This window comes from Antennarius striatus, chromosome 24, assembly GCF_040054535.1.
Source record: "Antennarius striatus isolate MH-2024 chromosome 24, ASM4005453v1, whole genome shotgun sequence".
NCBI lineage: Eukaryota > Metazoa > Chordata > Actinopteri > Lophiiformes > Antennariidae > Antennarius > Antennarius striatus.
Genome location: NC_090799.1, coordinates 479,358 through 499,718, shown reverse-complemented (window position 1 = coordinate 499,718; position 20,361 = coordinate 479,358). Strand labels below are relative to the sequence as shown.

Sequence of the window (20,361 nt, the reverse complement as noted above, 5' to 3'; positions counted from 1 at the left end):
CACGGCGCCCCCTGGCGGCGCGGAGGAGAAACGCGTAAAGGCGACAAAGTCCCATCCAACATGAAAAGGGGATATTCTAAAGTCCACAACTAAATGTTAGATGTATTCATTTCAGAAGTTTATTGTAAGTAAATGTAACATATTAAATATGCTTTATTTTCATTTAGTCATCTTCATTTCATTGACTCTTGTTGGCATAGTGGCGACAAGAGTCATAGATAGATAGATAGATAGATAGATAGATACTTTATTAATCCCGGACTCAAAAGACTCACAGGTTCCATTCAAAGTGATAAAAAGCCATTGGTTAATATTTTATCAGTTATGTCTTCTGAACAACAAACTAATCCTGGTCAAAATAAATGACACACTTGTAACCGAACAAACCAGGACCGGCTGGCCTTCACTTGATCCCAGTGGTCTAGTTTCACCAGATACCGCTGCTGAATAATTGAGCAACAGGTCGCCGGTACAGCATATGTGTGGACGTGGTTGAATGCCAGCGATAAACCGAACACGATAATGGCCAATACAGCAGAAATTCAGAGCTAAAGCCATGTTTGTGTCTGCATCTTTGACCAGAACTTTTGGCTTCTGCTGTACAAATGAGTCGCAGTCCAGTCCAGTTTTCATTTATTTGAAAAACTGCATCTTTGAAAACAGTTTGCACACTTTCAGCGTCATACACCTCCAGAAACAAAGCTGATAGCACAGTTGCTTCTTCTTCACCTCATCGTTTTGTGCCAGAGATCAAAACACGGCACCACGTGAAGCCGGACGTATTTTTGGCCCCCAGATGAACACTCCAGACAGCCGTAAACAGTCTCCCGCCTCTGGTTGCCCATACCGCAAAGCACACAAGGACCCTTGGGGATGTTGTGTTTGAGGAGGTTGACCCGAGCGTGGGAGTTGTCCCTCAGGTAAGCTGTGGACACGTCGGTCATGCTGGCAGCTTTCTCATAGTAGTCAGTAACCGTGTCGTCCATGTAGGTGTCGGAATGGGTGAGTTCCTCAAATGTCCGGTTCTCTACGCAGAAGAACAAGAAAGCAAGATTTTAGTGGAAATCCTGGTGTATTTATGATGAGGCGGAGGTCAAGACCTCACCTGCCCTGAAGGGGTTTCCGTAGATGATGCCAGACAGGAAGCGGCGCAGTCGACCCATGGAGAAGTGTCCGATGAAGCCACCCAGCTGCTCCCTGATCTGCTCCCGCTCGAATCCTCCCTGGGATTCCGGGGCGACACAGATATCTGATGCAGGAGAAGAAAACACAAGGAACAGCTGTCGGACACTGGAGTTTGTCTTCAGGGTACCAGACGGGGGGACGTGTCCAGCCATCATACCGAGGCGTCCGTCCAGACGGACAAACAGCTCACAGATGCTGAAGGCGATGGTGGTGTGAGCCGGGATGACGATGGCTTTGTCTCGACCTCTGGGGTTCCTGCCGTCGTCGATCTGGAACTGAAGCGAGATGGTTCGGGGTATGAGTCGGGGGGTCTTTATAAAAGGTGGAGGGGCTTAGTTTTTAGGGTTACCCTCATTGTGGTCCCTCTCATCCCGGCATGAACGGTCAAAGAGCACTGACGCGTGGTGCGAATGCTCTCCACAACCACACACAGAACGCTCCGCCGGCTGTCCTTGGACTGACGGACCAGACAGTGGTCGAGGTCCACCTTCCTGAAGGAGAGGGAAAGAAGTTTGGTGATGGAATCCTGAGCCTCTCTCTTTCTCTACACATTCATCAACCCATTGGTGCGCGTTACTGACCTCTGTCAACGTTTTTCACTATTTCAGGCATTAAACACACATGATAAGGTGGGTGGAGCTTCTTAGCGAGGCTAGCTTTCTCTGCTAACTGAGCTAAAGCACTGCTGGAATGCAGTCTTGAGTCTCACCCAACATGTGAGAGGGAAGCTAACAAGCTAACCTCCCAGGAGCTATTTCATAGGCTGTCTGACACTCATATTAAAGATAATAAATGATGATTATTTCCTGAGAAGGCTTAAATTTTGACACCTGTTAATGTCAAACCAGGTAAAGTTAGCCTGTTTAATGTCACGCATGTCCACCTGCATGTCTGAGCACCAGTGTAGAACAACATGAGTGTTCATTCATGCTTAGAGGGAAACCCTTCTCCTATTCCTGCTCTAGTAAAGAGGTCAGAGGTCAGCCGTTGCAGAAACGGCTCAGCGATGAGGATGAAGATGATCCTGCCTGCACACCACAAGCTTCACGCTTTTTAACCTGGAGTTGAGTTCTCGCAGTAAGGTGGGCACCTCCAGCTCGTGTTTGGTCACGATACCGAAGGAGGCTTTGACGGCGACGGAGTCCGATCCGCTGATGTTGACGCCGACGTCGTGAATGAGGTGGTTGCCCAGGCGACCACTGAGAGTCACGTCGGATTTGTCCTCGTAGTTGAGGAGCTGATAGGAAGACACTCCTGTTCCGGAGAAGAGGCGGCGTTAGGGGTGCAGAACCTTTTCATTTTGCTGATAATACCTTTGTAATTTTACACACAAATTATGACAAAATTGAGACAAAGAAAGTATAAAATTGTGCGACAAAAATCTATTTTCAGATGCTAATCATGCCGTTTTATTTGTACCTGCTGTGATCTCTTTCTCCCCCACCAAGATGTCTTTCAGCGAGAAGGGGGTGGAGGCGAACTTGTTCTTCTTCAGGAAATGCCTCTTCCTCTTCCTGGTGACCAGGCTGAGGGGCTGGTAGCGGTCGGCCTCGCTCAGGCTCGGGACGGGGATCAACCTCCCCGTGTCGCCGACCTGCTTCACAAAGTTCTTGGTGGCCGCTGCGAACATTTCTCCGTCGGAACAGAACAATACTCTCCAACGGGGACGCCGAGGCGGAGTGTTCTTTCAGACCCGTCAGGTGTTCAATTATGCAGGCAGTGTAAGGGAATAGGGGGCGAGCTGTCTGCTGGGTAGGTCACTGCAGGCTCTCAGCTTCCTGTCACATGACAAATGACGATTATAGGAGCATTGGATGAATCTTGATCTGATGACTAAAACATGATTTGTGTCATGAATTAATCCTGATTTGACTCTACAACACAGGGGCATCTGCAGAAGCCACAAGATTTTTTCTAAAAGCCCCAAAGGGGGGTTTTAGAGAGAAAGTCCACCTGTTTGACTGAGAGCTCATGTCAGGATCTCTGCTGGGAAAAGATTCTGTTCAATAAAAGACATCTTCAGATCCCTCGACACCGTTCAAAATGACTCTTCCTGCTAAACCAGTCTGTGGATTAATCACTGATTAATCGACTCCATCAGTCATCCTCAGCGAAGCTCAAAATACATGCGACAGTCAAATAGTTCTTCCTCTACGTTTCTATATTTAACGTGAGCGTTTACCACTCGGGGATCTACAGAAATCCCCTCAGGCTTTACAAATATGAAGCTTTGAGTATTATTGTCAGAGTGCTTTTGTGCAGCAGAAACAAGAAAACGACATAAAATATTACAGGAAGTTCACATTTTTTCATTTTTGTTCCACAGACAGTATCCGTGTTGATCAGTACTGGTCCAGTTGAGTTAATAAGATAGATGAATGTCCAGAACACTTTATATACAGTCAATAGTATTTAGTGGTGGGCTGTCAGGGCCTGGAAGCTCTTCTCTGCTGGCAGAAAAAAATATCTGAATCACAACCTGGTAATTATATTTTGGTTGATTATAATTGTGCTTGTCCCTCCATTAGTAAGTCAGTTAGTTAGTAGGTTAGTTAGTGCAAATGGCCGTAACAAAAAAACAGTAGATCAAAGCACAAGGTGAGGTCCATGGACAAATCATGTATCTACCTGTGTAAATAACTCCGGTGTGTTATGGGATGTACACAAAGCCAGGAGAAAAACTGAATATGATTTAATTACAAAGTACAACTTTAAAATCACCTTTGAGGAAAACTACAGATTCACAAAGAAATGACGGTAAACCACCACAAAGGACAAGGTGACAGGTAAACAACAGAGCAACTGAAGTTACATCATTACTGCCAGTTAAGGAAGTGTTTTTGGGGAATTGGGTAAAATACATAGACATGAGTAACACACGGCTCGCACTGGTCTGAGTTACGTAACGGGAACGTACAGGTGTGAAGGAGGCACCTGTCAGATTTGAAGGTGTTACCAGTGGGAAGCGAACAGATGACATCGTGGAGTCTGTCATTAGTAAATACATAAATGTTACACAAGGTCTCCACCCGTTAGTCCTTCACCCAGACTTTGGCCCACATGTGTGCTGATCTGAGACGATCGGAGGCTCCTCATCTGGCCCCGCGCTCTCGCCTCATACAGCTCCACCGAGGTCTTCCTGTACCTGCAGGAACACAGGTGTTGTATTTAACCCATGAACATGATGGGTGCCATTTCTCCTCAAACAACAGACGTATACTCACGTTCTCAGCAGCAAAGACGACAGAACCACAGAAACAGAAGAGGCGGCCATCGCGGCGGATCCCATCCAGGGCTGCAGCACGAGGCCTGCAGGCATGAACACACCTAACAGAGAGGACGAAATGGAACACTCCCCCTTCACAAATGTTCATTCCTTTCTCTTCTTGGTAAATCATGGGTTAAATTAGACCCTGGTTTGGGCGTGTCATCCGTCCACACCTGCAGCGATTGGTATTCCTAGGAGGTTGTAGATGAGGGCGAAGACAAAGTTGATCCTGATCCTCCTCACCGTCTTCTGCGACAGGTCGATGCTGGCCACCACGTCCAGCAGGTTGTTCTGGGGGGGGTAAAACCTTCAGGTCAGACGGACCGTCTCTGAGTGATAACCGTCGGCCTCGTGGCTCCACCTACCCGGATCAGGACGATGTCGGCCGCCTCGATCGCCACGTCGGTACCCGTGCCGATGGCGATGCCCACGTCGGCCCTGGCTAGGGCGGGCGAGTCGTTGACGCCGTCCCCCACCATGGCCACTCGCAATCCTTTCTCCTGCAGCTCTTGAACCTTCGCCACCTTGTGCGACGGCAGCACCTCGGCGAAGACCTTCCTGATGCCCACCTGTGCAGGAATGAAAGCGTCCAATCATTTCCCTCAAATCAACATCACATGCTTCTTTCAGAAAAGCGCACTACCTGTGCAGCGATGGCTTTGGCTGTGCGTCTGTTGTCTCCTGTGATCATCACCACCTCGATGCCCATGCTTTTGAGGGTATGCACCGCTAACGCAGACTCTGCCTTCACTGTGTCGGCGATGGCCAACATGGCACACAACACGCCTACGGGGAAAAGGTACGCAATGAGGTGCAGATCCTGGAAATAAGACGTAACAATAAAATTGAGGCGGTGCTCTCACCGTCAACAGCCACCAGGATAGCGGTCTGTCCTTTGGTCTCGTGGCTGGACATGGCGGCATCCACGTCTACGGCGATGTTGTGGCCGTTCCTCCTCATCCACTCCCTGTTCCCGATCAGCACAGAGTAAGACACGGGCTCACCTGGTGGAACTTTAACCGAATGACATAAATCTGTGTTTCAAAAAGAGCACACGAGGTGAAAGATGTTAAAAATGTGAATCTGGTTGGACACGAACGCCACCAGACCTGCAGATGAGGCCTCTGCAGCAGGGAGGAGACTGCTTTCATCGGTGGTTGCTCCCGGCAACAGGAACCGTTCTTCGCTCTGCTGGTGCACCAGATGTTCCACGTTGGAGACCCGGCAGCTGATCCCACATCCGGGCACCGCCTGGAAGTCCTGGCAGTAGCCCAGCATACTAGAACCCAGCTCCTGTTGTGTCCACACAGATCAGAAGATGTTACAAGCTTCGATTGTTTCAGTGAACAAACCAGACTTCCTGGTCTCTCCTGCTCTCACCTCTTTGCAGTGCTTCGCCACCGCTATGCCCAGCGGGTGTTCGCTGCTGGCCTCCGCTGTGCCGACCACAGCCAGGATTTTCCTGAGGGGCATGCGGGCCATTTCCCACAACACCAACACACGGGTGACCCGGGGGATGCCGTTTGTAATCGTGCCGGTCTTGTCAAACATCACAGCACGGATCTGAAACCAGCAGAGTCACGGCTCCATGTTGAGTCACATGTGTGCAGTCTGCCAAACAAAAGGTCTGGTGGTGCAAAGCAAACAATGGAATCCATCCACTATTTAGTGTTGAGACTGATTAGAATATCTACCACCAGGTGGCGCAAAATTTTACTTTCCCTGATATGACCTGAAGAGGAAACTGGGAGTCCCACACTGGGTGGAATTAGCCTGTTCCTCATTATTCTGAGATAAATAATAAACTTTCAACATCAGAATAGATAACTTGCAGGTAAAGGATGTAAAGAGCTTCACCTTGTGGGCCATCTCCAGAGGCTCCCCTCCTTTAATGAGGATCCCGCTCTGAGCTCCAACCCCCGTTCCCACCATGACAGCTGTCGGGGTTGCCAGACCCAGAGCGCAGGGGCAGGCAATGGCCAGAACTGTGATGGATGCCTGGAAGGCAAAGCGGATGATGACTTCTGCTTCAGGGATGTTTTGGTTGTAACCCTGAGAGAAAAAACACTTTGTTATTGCAGGGTGATAAAAATCATTTGACATTTCTAAAAATTATTTTGTTAGTGCATACAAACATACATAATCATGCATACTTACCGGGAAATTTTCCTTCACCATGTCAAAGTTAGCAAACCCAAGTGCTGTCCAGGCTACCAGTGTTAACAGAGAGACAATCACGATGAAAGGCACAAAGTAGCCACTTAGTCTGTCTGCAAACTGCTGGATGGGGGCCTGGGCAAACACAAGAGGGCAGATTTGTGACTATCTTGCCTTGGAAGGACAAACCAAGTGTTGATCCCATGCAGGATTCCCCTACCTTTGAGGTTTGGGCATCTTCTACCAATTTAACTATCTGAGACAGAGTAGTATCTGCACCCACGTGAGTGGCCTCCACCAGAAGGGCACCATGAGCGTTGATGGAACCGGCAATCACCGAGCTACCCACCGTTTTACTGACCGGCATCGGCTCACCTGAGAAGACGGAAGCAGAGAGATGAACCAAGAAAGATCTTTAGTCTGTTCTAGTCAAGTCATTGAGATGAATTGAACAAAGGTTCTATTCATTGGTTCAAATCTGCTGAGGGAGGTTAATATGGTCACTATATTTTTGTCGAGACACCTCGGAACACCGGCAAGGTCAACTTTTTGTTCTGACCATCTAAAATTTTGACAAACCTTGCTATTCCTAGGAAGAATGGTTATGTTCTAGGTTACTGGGACGAAGGAGTGCAGAACATTGAATGTATAAGATGATATGATTTTTAAAGGAATGGACGGTTGAAACAACAATGTACCACAAAGACTGTCAAAAGTCAATGTATGAATTGGTTGAAACCATATTGTGATGACAGACATGTTTAATTTGAAACCTGGGGACGGAGACTACACATGGATGTTGTTGATGTTGCAAATAAGATGAAAGTGTTGTCTGTCTGTTCAAAAGTCTGTCGAAATTTGTTGCTTCAAACTTGTCAACTACAAACAGGACAGATGGACATGTTAATGCATTACATCCCCCCACCTGTGATCAATGACTCGTCTGCCATTGAGCTTCCTTCAATCACTTTCCCATCGACAGGGAATTTTCCCCCAGGGATGACTTTCACGATGTCGCCCCGCTGGACCAGCTCCACCACCACCTGCTCCTCACTGAAAGAAACATTCAAAATTACACATTGCAAAGGAAATAATCGGTCTTGTGATGCGTAACAGTATTTCTTTATTTCTCACCTGATGATGGACTGGCCTGGTCCCAAAGTCACCACGGTGGCATCAGTAGCTTGAAGGGACATTAACTTGGCCAAAGCCTTTGAGGTTTTACCCTGATATGGACCACAGTGCATATTTTTAATTAATTCAGATTTGTGAGGGGTGTATTGTAATTGATTGGAAATTATTACTTTGAAAGGTGTAAATGCAGGGTTTTAAAAGCTTCTTTTACCTTTGCAATGTGCTCCAGCCATCGACCCAAAGCAGTGAACACATACAACATTGGTGGAGTGTCGAAAAAGGTGACGGGACTCTGGCTGGCTTTCTCCACCATGGCCACGATGAGGACCACACAAGAGTAGATGTAGGCAATGGTGGTGGCCAATACAATCAGAACTTCCATGTTGGCTGTTCGGTGTTTCAATGAGCGATATGCATTGATGTAGAAGTACCGGCCTCCGAGGATCTGGGGGAGGTGGGAGAAACTGTGACTCAAGCCTTCATTTATGGTAAAATGGTGAGAAAGACCAAAAAGACAGTTCTTGTTTCCCAACCTGCACAGGTGTACAAAGTAGGAAGAAGACCAGGTTGAACTGGGACAGGCCTGGCAGCAGGTTCTGATCTTCAGGCATGGAGCCTCCATGTTGACTGTCCATGACCATCATGGAAATCATGAGCCCCATGACAGGCACGCCAAAAACAAGACTGAATAGAAAGGAGTTTCTCCACCTGGAAAGAAAATGAGACAAGGGGAAACACAGTAGATAGTGTTGGCTGGGCAGTCCCACAAGTCAGTTCAGGTTGTCTGACCCGTGTCCTACCCCGCCAGTAAATCCAGATACTTACTGTCGAATCTCTTCCTTGTGATCAAGGTTGTTTTTGAAGCCCGCTTTCTCTAGACTGGCCTCGAAACCAAGGTCCTGGAACAAGAAGTCAAACCCTCCTGTTACGTATAAGATAAAGAAGGAAGGACGACAAAGTATGAAGAAGTCATCACCTGAATGATCTTGACTATATCTCGAGCCCCAAGCACGTCTGGATCAAACTGGATATTTGCTTTTTTAGTAGCCAGAGCCACCGAGGCCCCAATGATCCCTTTGGTTGTGGTGAGCTTGGCCTCAATGTTGTGGACACAAGACGCACATGTCATGCCTGTTATCTGCAATCAAGGGAAATACATGACTGTAACAATACATTTTCTTAAAAATTTCTTGAAATTTTGTGTCATGTACAACCTTACAGTGAGATCCAGTTTCCCATGTGCAATGGTGTTGTCCTCTATCAGTTTGGCACCGAAGCCCAAATCTTCAATGAGTTGAGTAACAGTAGCAGCATTTATGACCTCCGGATCATATTTCACCTCTGCCTTTCCAGCCATTAGTGACACCAGCACTGTGATGACTCCTAGAAATCAAAGTAGATTGCTGCCGATGACATGCATCGACTCTGCATCAAACTAACTCATTGAATACTGACTCAAACATGCTCACCCTTGTGTTTGAGTAGGTTTCTCTCAATGTTAGCCACGCACGAGGCGCAGGTCATTCCCATTACAGAAATGAAGCATTTCTGAAATTTTTTAATCTCACTCCCAGGGGGTTCTTGTGCTCCGGTTCCGTTACCGACTCCAGCCTCATTGTGTGATTGTGAGTGAAGAAGGACAGCAGGTCCAGAAGTAGACATCTCAGCACTCTGGACAGTCTTTGCAAACTCTAGACATAAAGGAACAAAGTCCATGGAGGCATGGGTAAGAGCTAATAAGTGTAGATTAGGAGAGGCATACTGCATTAATACCTACCTCCCTGCCTACCTACCTAACTGCCTACCTGCCTTCCATGACAGTTATCTTGGGTTCTGGAATATTGTGCTGATGATTTCCTTTTTGCCTACCTTCAAGAGATGCTTCAAAGCCCATGTCTTCTATAGCTGCCCTGAGTTGCTCTGGTCCCGTCAGACTGGGGTCAAAGGTTATCGTTCCCTTTTCCTCCTTTAGTGAAACCTTTACGGACCCGACCCCTGTCATCTGAGAGATCCTCCCTTCTATGGAGTCAACGCAAGAGTTACAAGTCATTCCGGCAATCCAAACGGTTGCAGTCTGGCCTGTGGAATTTGGTGCGTCCCCTTTCCAGCAGCTCATGCCTTGTTCTGTTGCATCATCAGCTACTAAGGTGGCGCCGAAGCCCATTTCCTCAGTTCTGTCTGTCATTCTGATATGAGATATCTTGAAGGTACCTATACAGGGCTTCAAAATATAATCCCTTTTAATGCCCTGTATGTAGCTCCTCATGTCGTGCATAAGTACCCCTGCTGAACAATCCTTGGCTTTGATGCTTTGATCTTACTTCTGTTTACATAGTTGAAAGGAAATCTCTCTGATCTGACCTTTCATCTGACCTTTGAAAATACAGATCTGACCTTTGAAAATACAGTAGCCTAAGTCTGGTTTTTCAGAGCGTTATCCTGCAGCCATGGATGAAGATGGGATGTCGCAAGAATCAAAAACAGCTTCAGTATTACATCCCTGTAGCGACAGACACCAAAATAGACAAAGACCCTGAACTTCAGGTGAACTTTGACCGTTTGTTTGCTGCAATGGACAAAAACCAACAAGAATCAAAAGAACCAAGAGGAAAAAATAATGGGTAAACGCTGATGCTCCAGGTGCTTACTTTTATGTTTTCCTGCTTATTGGTTTGATTGTCTTTCTCTGACCTCATACAGGAAGTTTTCCAGAAAACAGCTTGATAAGACGACGGTCTTTCCCAACAGCTGTGTGGTTGGCGTGGGGCCAGTGGAGGTCGAGGAGGAGAAGGCTGCAGATGACCCCATCCTCACACAGATGAATGAATTTGAAAGATTCTAGTGGGCAATTTTTGGTTTCTGTCTTTATGAACATTGTTCCTTTTTCCATTTATCACAGGTAACATGTTTTGTGTCCCGTTCACCTCTAGCCTCAGAACAGCAGCGGACTGCATCAGTGAGTGGACCAGGAAATGCAGCTTTTACCACTCACTCTTTGAACAGGTAAGTTTTTTTGATTGTCTTCTACCATTACTAATGGTGTCGCTATCAGAGAACCTATTAGAATGATTTAAAAAATAATCTGCTATTTGTGGTAATGGCCTTGTGAAACAGGAAAACTACTCCAAAACATGGATCTTTGACCAATTTGCAATTTTTGTTGAGGTAGAGCTGTGGTTTGAACGTTGGCTGTTGGTGAAGTCTCTTTGTGTCCTGCAGGCAGTGACCCGTCCAGGAGAAACACCGGTTTCTGTCGTCCTGAAGCAGGCCATACACCAGCTGCGCATGGGTGACTTTTTGTGATGAGTCAGACAAAAAGTACTCCTAAATTCTTGTAGCAACAGAGAGCTCCTCTGGTGGTTTGATCTAGAATGCCAGGCGATTGACGTGTTTTCATACATGGCTTTTTATTCCTGTCTTCCGCCATACATCACTGACTCTGATCCTCTTTAAGTCAGGGAGGATGACCCAGAGTCTGTCTACATACAGAGCTAAGCTCCACCAGCAGAGAGCCGGGCTTCTCCAGGAGAGACTTCATCTCCTCCAGCAGAGATTCTTCAAGACATCGACGTTGCCCCTGTTGTCCGCCACTCCTCTGGTTGGTTCAACAGGACGAAGAAGAGGTTCATTGATTCTCTCGTCGAGTCAGGACTGTGCTGCATCTGTGATTATCCTGACCCATCCACCACGGTGGTGCCCCCCCCGTGTAGCATCACAGAGTCTTCAAAATTCATTTGGACAAAGGGGCATTGTTTTTATTTCTCTCTAAATTTCTCTCTCTAACCTACACAGACAATTTGATAGGAGTCAGATGCATGTCTTCCCAGCCCACAATGTGGTCGAGGACTCAGGCAGCATCAACAGTGTACACACACACACACACACACACACACACACACACACACACACACACACACACACACACACACACACACACACACACACACACACACACACACATTCAGTGTTGCTTACCTTCAAGAGATGCTTCAAAGCCCATGTCTTCTATAGCTGCCCTGAGTTGCTCTGGTCCCGTCAGACTGGGGTCAAAGGTTATTGTTCCCTTTTCCTCCTTCAGTAAAACCTTTATGGACCCGACCCCTGTCATCTGAGAGATCCTCCCTTCTATGGACTGAACACAAGAGTTACAAGTCATTCCAGCAATCCAAACGGTTGCAGTTTGGGCTGAAGAGTTTGGAGAGCAGCTTATGTCTACTTCTGGTGCATCATCGGCTACTAAAGTGGAGCTGAAACCCATATCTTTGATCCTGTCGATGAGATCCTGATGCTGATAGACGATCTGTGCTGCCCCATCTTGAAGGGGTACCCCAACACGTATGACGCCACTCAGACTGGAGAGTCTTCTTTGGGTGTCTTGGGCCTGGTGCTCCTGGGTGAGTCCCAGAACTTTAGATGTGGCCCTGGAGGCAATTTTGGGCGGAGGGTAGAGTTCACTGTGACTCCCATACTGATGTACCAAGTTATCAAAACCCTGTTTCTCGCTGTCGGTTGTATTCTTCTGCAAAAATAAGAGAAACTGATTCAACATTCTTCACTTTTGCAAACCCAGTTCAACGATTTTGATCGGCACAATAAATACCACACTGCCAAACTGATTGTATTCTGCACCTGGGTCCATCTTATTGACAACATGTTGATATGTGTATTTTGGAGGAAGCGGTTTATGTTAAATTGTTTATAAGTGCAAAAAAATGTATACAGTAAGTATCATGAAAACTGGTTGACTTAATTTCAGATGTTTGTTGTATTTTCTAAATGAAGATCTAGACTTAAGTTATTATTGACTTCACGAAAAAAAAATTAAATGTCAATTTCAATGTTGTCAAAATGCTTCAAATGTGAACAGATAAAGTAAAAAAAAAAAAAGTTTTATGTTTGAAACTGGAGCCAAAATGTGTTATTGTCACGTATTTTAAATGATTCATTATAACTCAAAATAATTAAAGTAGCAATTTGTTTGGACATTTTTGAGTAGCAGAAGACAAGTTAGAACAGATGTAAAGTAATTTAACATCTCCACAACCGCTGTATTAGAAGTCCAAGAAAATCACGTTGGTTGTCCTCGTTCATATTACTTAATTCATCATGGCAGAGTTGGGCCTAAAGGATGAATGCAAACTGTTCCCTTATTTTTTTAAGTTGAGCCAATGGATTATTTCTTTTAGAGTGATAAACATTTACATTTGGCCCAACATGACTGGAATCCCGACACGAATGTCAGATCATGATTTTTCTCTGCTTATGTGTTGGACTGAAAATCAGCCTTGAAGGCACAGATCAGCAGAATCCATTCTTTATTTTTCTACTTTTTATCCTAATCTGTCCCCCCAAAAAGTAATTAAGTGCATGATGACATTACATTTGGCTTTTGACCACCATAAAATAAGTGCATTCATCTGAACATGAGCTACACTAACATGAGCGTTACATTCTAGGCCTACCTCTAGTGGCTCACAGCGTGTCCTGGTGCCGCCGGCGGAGTGGACCACACAGGTGCAGACCGGCTTACAGCTGCATTCAAACATCTGTATCTGCTCCTCTGCACCGCGAGGTGATTGGGAGGAAAACATGCTCGAGAAGCTGGAGAAGCCTTGTCCCATCTGTCTGGGAGGCAAAAGTCCACGCTGGAAACGCACTTGGTTTGATACTGGAGATAAAGACTCGTGACGCCGGTGCGCTCCACCAAATGCTACTCTTGTTGGCTCTCATCTCAACCAAACTGCTCAGAACTGGTTTTCAAGGTTGGAGCCCATGCATGGATACTTTTCTTCCGTGCTTCTCCCACCATCATATCTGATAGCAAAATGTTTTTTGTTACATGAAGCCTACTCCGTTCACGCGCTGCACAAAGCGCACCTTGTTTGAGTAGAAAACTGCTCACTCCTGCACATTGACTTGTATTTCCTCCTCAAATTATTAACTTTTTCTCCGCAGCAAAGTATAAAACAAGGGTTTCAAAGAGTTCTTTGTGCCACCTGTGAGGAGATGGAGATGAACGTCCAGCTGTGGTGTTTCACAGTGAGGTAATAAGGTGGCTCATGAGGACAAGTCTGGTCCCACGTTTTGAGCTCAGAGGGCAGATAAAAGTATTTTTCATTTTGAATTGAGAACTTATTGATAGTGTACTAAAGTATATGCCGTAAAGACAGTTGTAAGGATTATGGTTTGGTTGTAGATGATAGATACGCTCTTATGACAATTTCCGCATACTATAAGTTATAGTATGCGGAGACTGGAATGGGAGGCTGGGGGGTGGGAGGGTGTTGGTAGGAGGGGTTGGGAGATTCCCCCAATCACAGGACTCCTACTAGGGTCTTGTATCTCCGGTGGAGGAGGCTTCACCAGGTTGTGTCTCAGGTCTCTGGATGATCTGGTGGCTGTAAGCCCGCTCTACTGTCGGACTATGTCTCAGGGACCGGCGTCCAATCAGCTGGCCCGAATCTGTTCTATCCAAAAAAGACAAAAATCACATCAGCAGATATTTCAAAGCGCTTTAACAGACAGAAACCCAACAGGACCCTCCAGAGCAAGCATAAGCGATGGAGGGAGAAACTCAAGGCAGGACCCAGACTCTGGAGGGCCTTGACCAGTTTTGTAACCTTGCAATGTCAATTTTTCCCCCCTTTTCTAACAGCAGGGTTCCTAGACTACTAGCTGTTTGCGACATCACATCACATCACAGGTACTTCTTCCCTAAAACGAGACCTTACTGCTCCGACAAACCACAAACTTGAACAGGTGGCATCCTATCAGTTTCACAGGGTTTTTCTCTTCCAGCTTTCAACGAGGGCAGAAATACAAACCATTGTGCTGTATAATGAAAAAAAAAAGGATTTCTGATTCCTGAATTCTGTGAGCTCCTCAGAGCGACCCATTCTTTCACAAATGTTTGGGAAAGAATCTGCACGTCTGATTGATTTTATACACCTGTGGCCGTGGAAGCGATTGGAACGCCTGATTCCGATTAGTTGGATGGGTGAGCAAACAGTTTTGGTAGTACAGTGTGTCTCAAGGTTGTGGATGGATTTGGATGAAATGTTGCGTCGGGTTGATTCTTGGGTGTTGGTTAAATTTCAGGGTGGATCCAGAACTGGATGCAGATCCTGGATCAGTTTAAAAAGGTTTAAGATGTGACCATTAAGATGAGAAATTTAAAAACAAATACATCAAACTTTCTCTCGAAAAATAATTTTTATTCGGTTCAAACTTAAGTACAATTACTTAAAGAACCACCATCCCACAGCTCAGACTTTCACTGAAGGGGATTACACCTAGATTTTCAAAATAAAGGCATGACTTCTACTTAGAGAAATAAAATCCAGGACCTTCAAACTGACTCAAGTATTTATTTACAAAATTCATCTGATTGACTCGGAAGAGAGAGAAATGTGAATGTAGGAAACAGAACAAAGACAACAATGACTGCACAATAAAAATGTAAAGCACGGAAAGTCAATCTGACCTTTGGTCATTTCATCTCTTCTATTAAAAATTCTTTTTTTTCTAAAACACGTGACATAAATTCATCAGTTGAGATACAGACGATAAGAATTTACAGAGAAGTCCCTGATTGGAGGGAAAGAGTCGGTCTGCATAGTAAGCTAGAAGGCACTTCACCTCCACCATCGACTCACTGCTGTTTTCCTTTAAGTTAAAACTTGAATCATTAGAATAAAGAATGTTAAAAACTTGTGAATCCACACGGTGGGTGTTTTGGTAGAAACGTCCTCCAGCCTCCTGGACCAGAGCGCCGACAGTCGTCCTGTCGTCTTGAACGCTGTCATTCTCCCGCTGTGGGTCTGTTCCTGTAAGGCTGTCCAATGAGGCCGCAGGTCGTGACCCGGGTGGGGGTTAGGGGGGCGGGGCTTCAGCGCTGTCGGTCCCAGCGCCAGATGGAGGCGTCGTCGCACACGGCGATCAGGATGCTGCTGTCGCGGCTGAAGCTGGTTTGTCGTATGGCCGACGTGCATTTGGGGAGGGTCAGCGTGGTGCACCTGCAGAGCGAGGGGGGGTCGCGTCATCACACGGCTCACATTCAATGTGCATTCAAAGCTGCACCTGTCAGACTGGGTCTCACTTTGCTTTGTGGGGGTCTTCTACCTCCAGGTCCCACACATACAGCTTCCCCACCTGGTTCCCCAGAGCCAGCATCTGTCGACCAGCAGCACAGCACACATTACCCATCAGCCCCAGCGCCCAGACGCCTGCAGCTGCACGTCCACACCAACACTCACCTTCTGCCAGAAGTCCATGGAGAAGCGCATGTACCAGATGTCACACTGGCTGTAATCGAAGCGCCCCAGAATGGTCACGTTAGACTCGTTGGCTTTGATGTGGTCGATGTCGTCCTCCATCTTTCCTGGTTTCCAGCAGACGATGGCGTTCTCACACGACTGCAGCCCAACGACAACAGAGGAAAACGCTGCTTCAAACATTTAGCAGGATTTACTTACATGAATTTAATCAAACTGACCTCACAAAGTAAACGGAGTAAAGGAGCGTCAGTATTTAAATCACGTTTGTGTTACAGGATTCTTCATTTCCCAACAGATTTCAAGCAATTTAAAATGAAATCTAAAGTGTCTGGAGGACTCGTTTACTCCTAAAGCACCATGGAATAAATTAAAGAGACATTAAAACAAAAGACAAACAGGCTGAATAGAGATAAATACGAGTCGGTGAGTTCTGGATGTTTTTGGACCTGATTTGTGGTCCGTTTCAAATCCAGCCTTGTGGTCAGGAGGTGACGCTACCTTGGAGAGGATCAGGTCCCCCAGCCACCGCACACAGTCCACGTAGTTCCTATGAATGTCTCGTGTGGAGAAGTCAGGGAAGTGGATTTTCTGGGATACAAAAGGCCTGAAGAGAAAACACTGAGTGAATAAAAGCAAAGACCTTTCTGCCTGTTTACCGTCTGGTTTTCTTTTTCTACCTGTTGGTTTTGGAAGGGTTGTACTCGTACGACCCCCGAATGGCTTTCTGCATTCTCTCTGAGTTGATGCGCCAAAGTTTTAGGGAGTGGTCCATCCCACAGGACATGATCTTCTCACCCAGGAGGTCAAAATCCTGCAGGAGGATTCAAATGCATCAAATATTCCTCTGCAGGTCCAGTTTGAGGGTTAATGTTCTCAGAAAGTCACTCACAGCACTCAGGACTTCATCTCGATGACCTTCAACCCCACCAAATATGGCCACCAGCGTGTCCGTCTGAATGTTCCACAGGCGAAGGGCGTGATCTGAGGGAAGAAGTCACCCATAATGAAATCCACTCGTTCCAAACAGGTCACATGTTGACTAAAACGACCTCTGGGAGTAAAATGTGTCGCTAAGACACACTCGAAGTTATCACATCCAAAACATTTTCTCCTGTGTCATCGTTCAAATGCTTTCAACATGATTTCCTTACCTTTGCTGACAGACAGAAGCAGACTGGGATCCCTCGGATGAAACTTGAGCTCATTGATGGCGTTGCCGTGACCGACGTAGTGCTGAATTTGAAAACACAATCTTCTTTTATTCACGTACTTCAGTCATGGACATGTTCAGCAGGCTTGGAGACAAAAACAGTCGTTTGTGGCATTTGTACCTTGATGCACTGCATTGTGATGTGGTTGATCACCCGAATGATGCCACGGGACCCGGCCACCGCCAGCAGCGGATGGCTGGTGTTCGTGTCGTAGGTCCAGGCACACGTGTAGAAGTTCTCGTCTGCCTTTGAGCGCAATGAGTCAAGGAAATTCTGCTTGAAACTAATCTTTACTAAGAGACAAGTAACTTATGTTTCTCCAAATCCACACATCTGAAAACACCAGTGAAGCAACAGGACAATGAAAGGATACGTCTGCATCCACATAAGACTGCAAGAGTCTGATTTCTCCCTGAGAGTGACATTCGTAGAGCGTTACCTGATGAAGAACAGATAACAGTGTTGACTTAAACAACAACCTCTTAATGTGCAGCAGCAGCCCCAGCATTGCCTACTCTATTACTCCCGACGGTGGCGAACACCAGTGGGTCTCCCTCCTTGCTGTGCCAGTTAAACTGGACTCCAAACAGCGGCTGGCCGTGGTCCTCCTGGGGAAAGCGTGGAACCGTTATCATGAAGACGTAGATGTATGGATGGAGCGTCCGCCGGCTCAGGATACTCACCCTCAGACTGTTGACACATTTGAAAGAGTATCTGCACTTCTTTGACTTCCACTTGCCCTTGCCCCAGCTCTTTCTGCCCGGAGCGTTGGCGGTGTTGGTGGGTGTGTCCGGCCGCTCTGCGTTGGTTCCACTCTCAACGCTGACGGCGTCGTCCTGCCACACAAAACACACGCAGGTCATTGGCAGACAAAATGTAGAAATGGATCTGCTGATTGGTCTCAGTTTGGAAAACACAACCAACACATCACATGTCTGAGCAACCCTTTGTCACGTGTGTGTGTGATGGGAACACAATTCATTCTAAATACAGTAATAACTATTAATAAAAACGTTCTATTTCTTTGTCAACCTGCCTCCTTTACATGAATGTTTAACACACAGTTCTTTTCATCATTATTATTATGTCCCTTCATTAACTTGTGGTAGCTGTTTATGCTAATGCTACCCTTGAGTCACACGTGAGGAGCAAACAAAAACACCTTTGACAAACGTTCATTGGTCTTAAAGTGAGTGTAAATTGCGTGTTTTGGACAGAACGTTAACGGAACCGACTCGTCCCCGTTCAGGAACCCGGTCGGTCTGGATCCAGCCGGTGTGGCTGAACATCGCTGCTAAACACTTTAGCCGGCCGGTTCCTTTAGCTCGATGCTAACCCGCTAGCAGCACTTCAAAGCGGAACTTTGACCACATTAACGCGTTTCCGGTGCTTACATTCTCGTCTCCTGATAAATCTGGGTTACTGTTCTCGTCACTGCTGAGTTTCTGTTTTTTCGTCGGTATTTCTTTTCCTGCTTGAGAGGGGGACTCAGACATGTTTTTATTTTCCCTCATTTTGGCTCAAACTCCGCCCCTTCCGCCGAAAGGACTTCTGGGTATGGTAGTTTGAGTCAGATTCAGGTAGCAGCGCTATATGTACTGTTTTCTTCATGTGTTACGATCAGATTATTACACAATAAATGAGAGTTGTGTATAACGTGAAAAACAAAGAATAGAGTAAAGAATAAAAATGACGGTCATTTACCTTTTAACTGCTGTCCTCATTGTTTTTTGCCCTCTTTGGTTCATGCCCTCTTGCCCCCCCATGAACAACAGAGTGAATTCCAGTCCTCCTTCTGAACTTCTCCAACCACCCACACGATGCCTTAAACTCCTTAAACTTCCTTTAGTTTTAATAACGTGGTGATTGTAGATGCATTACGGCCATATTCTTTGGAGAGATCAACCAAACGCATCCCTTTTTCAGGCTTTTCTATCATCTCTTGATTTGTTTGTACGGACAAAAAAACTCTTTTCTTCGTCTTTTCTTTTCCCCTTTTCTCCGTCACTTTCTTGGGGTCCATAGTGAATACGTACTCAAAAAGTTATTATATTTGCGCAAAACTATCAGAACACCTCACGGGTCCAGTGCTGAATGCCGAACACTCAATAAGCACCGTTCTAGCGCCACACAGAGGTGGCGTGACATCCCTCTTAGCCAATGGGATGCCAAGAAAGATAATTAAATAGGTAATAGCCAATGGCAGATCAGCTATGACAATGTTGCGTTCAGGAACCTGTGGGAGATTCGACTATCAGCCGATACTGTGTTTATACATTACGTTAGTCGAAATTTCTTTTGTAAGTAGAGGTAATATTTTCCTGCTGAGAAAGTAGAACATTTCGTAAGTAGAGGTATCACTGTATGTAAAACATTGTTATTAACAGTTTAAACAATTTACAATTGACTTAATGGACACAGAACAGGTGAGTAGCTGTAAGGTTGTCTCATATACATATAAATAAAGTTTCTGAATCACAAACCAACTTCACAAAGTGTCCACAAATATAAACACCTAAACAAAGAAAACATCTACACTCACATCCACTGCTGTCTGGAGGATTGGCACGGAGGACTGATCTCGTTTGTGACGTTGTAACACACTCGATGTCGTCACGCTCTTTGACTCCGCTCACGTCGCTCCTCTACTTCCTACTTCCGGTTACCGCTAACTTTCGTTCCTTCAAAATAAAAGCATCGCGATCTTTCTATAATGCGACTAAAACAATAATAAAACACATTTATCCAAACGAAGTGATCTTTTAACAATCTAAACACATTTCTGCAAACTCAGGGCAGAACAGTATATATTACAGTTACTTTTCTTTATATAGTTATAGTCTGACTAATGAGATTTAACTTTTCTTAATCCATTAAATGTGAGAAGGACTACATTAGTCCCTGTAGTTGTGGTCTTTTGAGGATTTCTTGATTTTTACAGGTGCTGCTTCGGTTTATTTCAACGTCTTTATCTTTAGATATGCTTAAAAGTTCACAGACGTTTTCTTTGACCGTCCAATTTTATTTGTCTCTTTTTACAGAGATGATGAACATTTTTGAATGAGATATATACAGTAGGTGTCAGATGTGCACTACCATCATCCCCACCACCACCATCATCATCATCATC

General features: G+C 45.7%; 3 protein-coding genes across 6 annotated transcripts; all 3 read right to left on the bottom strand.

The window, feature by feature from the left end:
- Window positions 1–725: 725 nt before the first annotated feature.
- On the bottom strand, window positions 726–2,815 carry pjvk (pejvakin). Its single transcript, XM_068309759.1, has 6 exons — window positions 2,605–2,815; window positions 2,244–2,439; window positions 1,535–1,676; window positions 1,343–1,460; window positions 1,106–1,249; window positions 726–1,027 (listed from the first exon to the last, which is right to left on the bottom strand). The coding sequence occupies exons 1-6, from the start codon at window positions 2,813–2,815 to the stop codon at window positions 726–728; spliced, it is 1,113 nt and encodes a 370-aa protein (XP_068165860.1).
- Window positions 2,816–4,032: 1,217 nt separating this feature from the next.
- On the bottom strand, window positions 4,033–13,335 carry LOC137591666 (copper-transporting ATPase 2-like). The gene is made up of 22 exons (XM_068309801.1): window positions 13,207–13,335; window positions 11,720–12,263; window positions 9,614–9,883; window positions 9,214–9,435; window positions 8,964–9,127; window positions 8,721–8,882; window positions 8,570–8,643; window positions 8,278–8,452; window positions 7,956–8,189; window positions 7,745–7,836; window positions 7,536–7,663; window positions 6,831–6,985; window positions 6,611–6,745; window positions 6,311–6,505; window positions 5,834–6,016; window positions 5,563–5,746; window positions 5,317–5,457; window positions 5,097–5,239; window positions 4,819–5,022; window positions 4,627–4,744; window positions 4,410–4,512; window positions 4,033–4,330 (listed from the first exon to the last, which is right to left on the bottom strand). The coding sequence occupies exons 1-22, from the start codon at window positions 13,333–13,335 to the stop codon at window positions 4,198–4,200; spliced, it is 3,888 nt and encodes a 1,295-aa protein (XP_068165902.1). The 3' UTR covers window positions 4,033–4,197.
- A 1,665-nt stretch (window positions 13,336–15,000) lies between these two features.
- On the bottom strand, window positions 15,001–19,793 carry LOC137591398 (polycomb protein eed). 4 transcript variants are annotated; one of them, XM_068309361.1, is made up of 12 exons: window positions 18,626–18,893; window positions 17,915–18,067; window positions 17,747–17,839; window positions 17,605–17,670; window positions 17,352–17,477; window positions 17,172–17,253; window positions 16,910–17,001; window positions 16,698–16,831; window positions 16,519–16,624; window positions 16,000–16,158; window positions 15,843–15,916; window positions 15,001–15,759 (listed from the first exon to the last, which is right to left on the bottom strand). In XM_068309361.1, exons 1-12 carry the CDS (start codon window positions 18,743–18,745, stop codon window positions 15,633–15,635), a joined length of 1,332 nt encoding a protein of 443 aa, XP_068165462.1. In that variant the 5' UTR covers window positions 18,746–18,893; the 3' UTR covers window positions 15,001–15,632. The 4 variants fall into 4 exon arrangements, with proteins under 4 accessions (XP_068165462.1, XP_068165464.1, XP_068165461.1 ...); XM_068309363.1 differs by lacking the exon at window positions 18,626–18,893 and adding an exon at window positions 18,936–19,793 and having other exon boundaries at window positions 17,747–18,067; XM_068309360.1 differs by having other exon boundaries at window positions 17,747–18,067; window positions 18,626–18,903.
- Between the last annotated feature and the right edge of the window lie 568 nt (window positions 19,794–20,361).

Coding starts and splice junctions, on each gene's coding strand:
- pjvk (XM_068309759.1), bottom strand. CDS start 2,815: ATGTTCGCAGCGGCCACCAAGAACTTTGTGAAGCAGGTCGGCGACACG. Junction 1,461..1,534: donor TGAGAGGGACCACAATGAGG/GTAACCCTAAAA, acceptor ATCTCGCTTCAG/TTCCAGATCGACGACGGCAG. Junction 1,028..1,105: donor CGGAAACCCCTTCAGGGCAG/GTGAGGTCTTGA, acceptor TCTTCTGCGTAG/AGAACCGGACATTTGAGGAA.
- LOC137591666 (XM_068309801.1), bottom strand. CDS start 13,335: ATGTTTTCCTCCCAATCACCTCGCGGTGCAGAGGAGCAGATACAGATG. Junction 9,884..11,719: donor CTTTGAAGCATCTCTTGAAG/GTAAGCAACACT, acceptor CCACCTTAGTAG/CTGATGATGCAACAGAACAA. Junction 8,453..8,569: donor CACAAGGAAGAGATTCGACA/GTAAGTATCTGG, acceptor TTTTCTTTCCAG/GTGGAGAAACTCCTTTCTAT.
- LOC137591398 (XM_068309360.1), bottom strand. CDS start 18,745: ATGAGGGAAAATAAAAACATGTCTGAGTCCCCCTCTCAAGCAGGAAAA. Junction 17,671..17,746: donor CCACCGTCGGGAGTAATAGA/GTAGGCAATGCT, acceptor GTTCTTCATCAG/GTAACGCTCTACGAATGTCA. Junction 16,159..16,518: donor GGGACCTGATCCTCTCCAAG/GTAGCGTCACCT, acceptor GTTGGGCTGCAG/TCGTGTGAGAACGCCATCGT.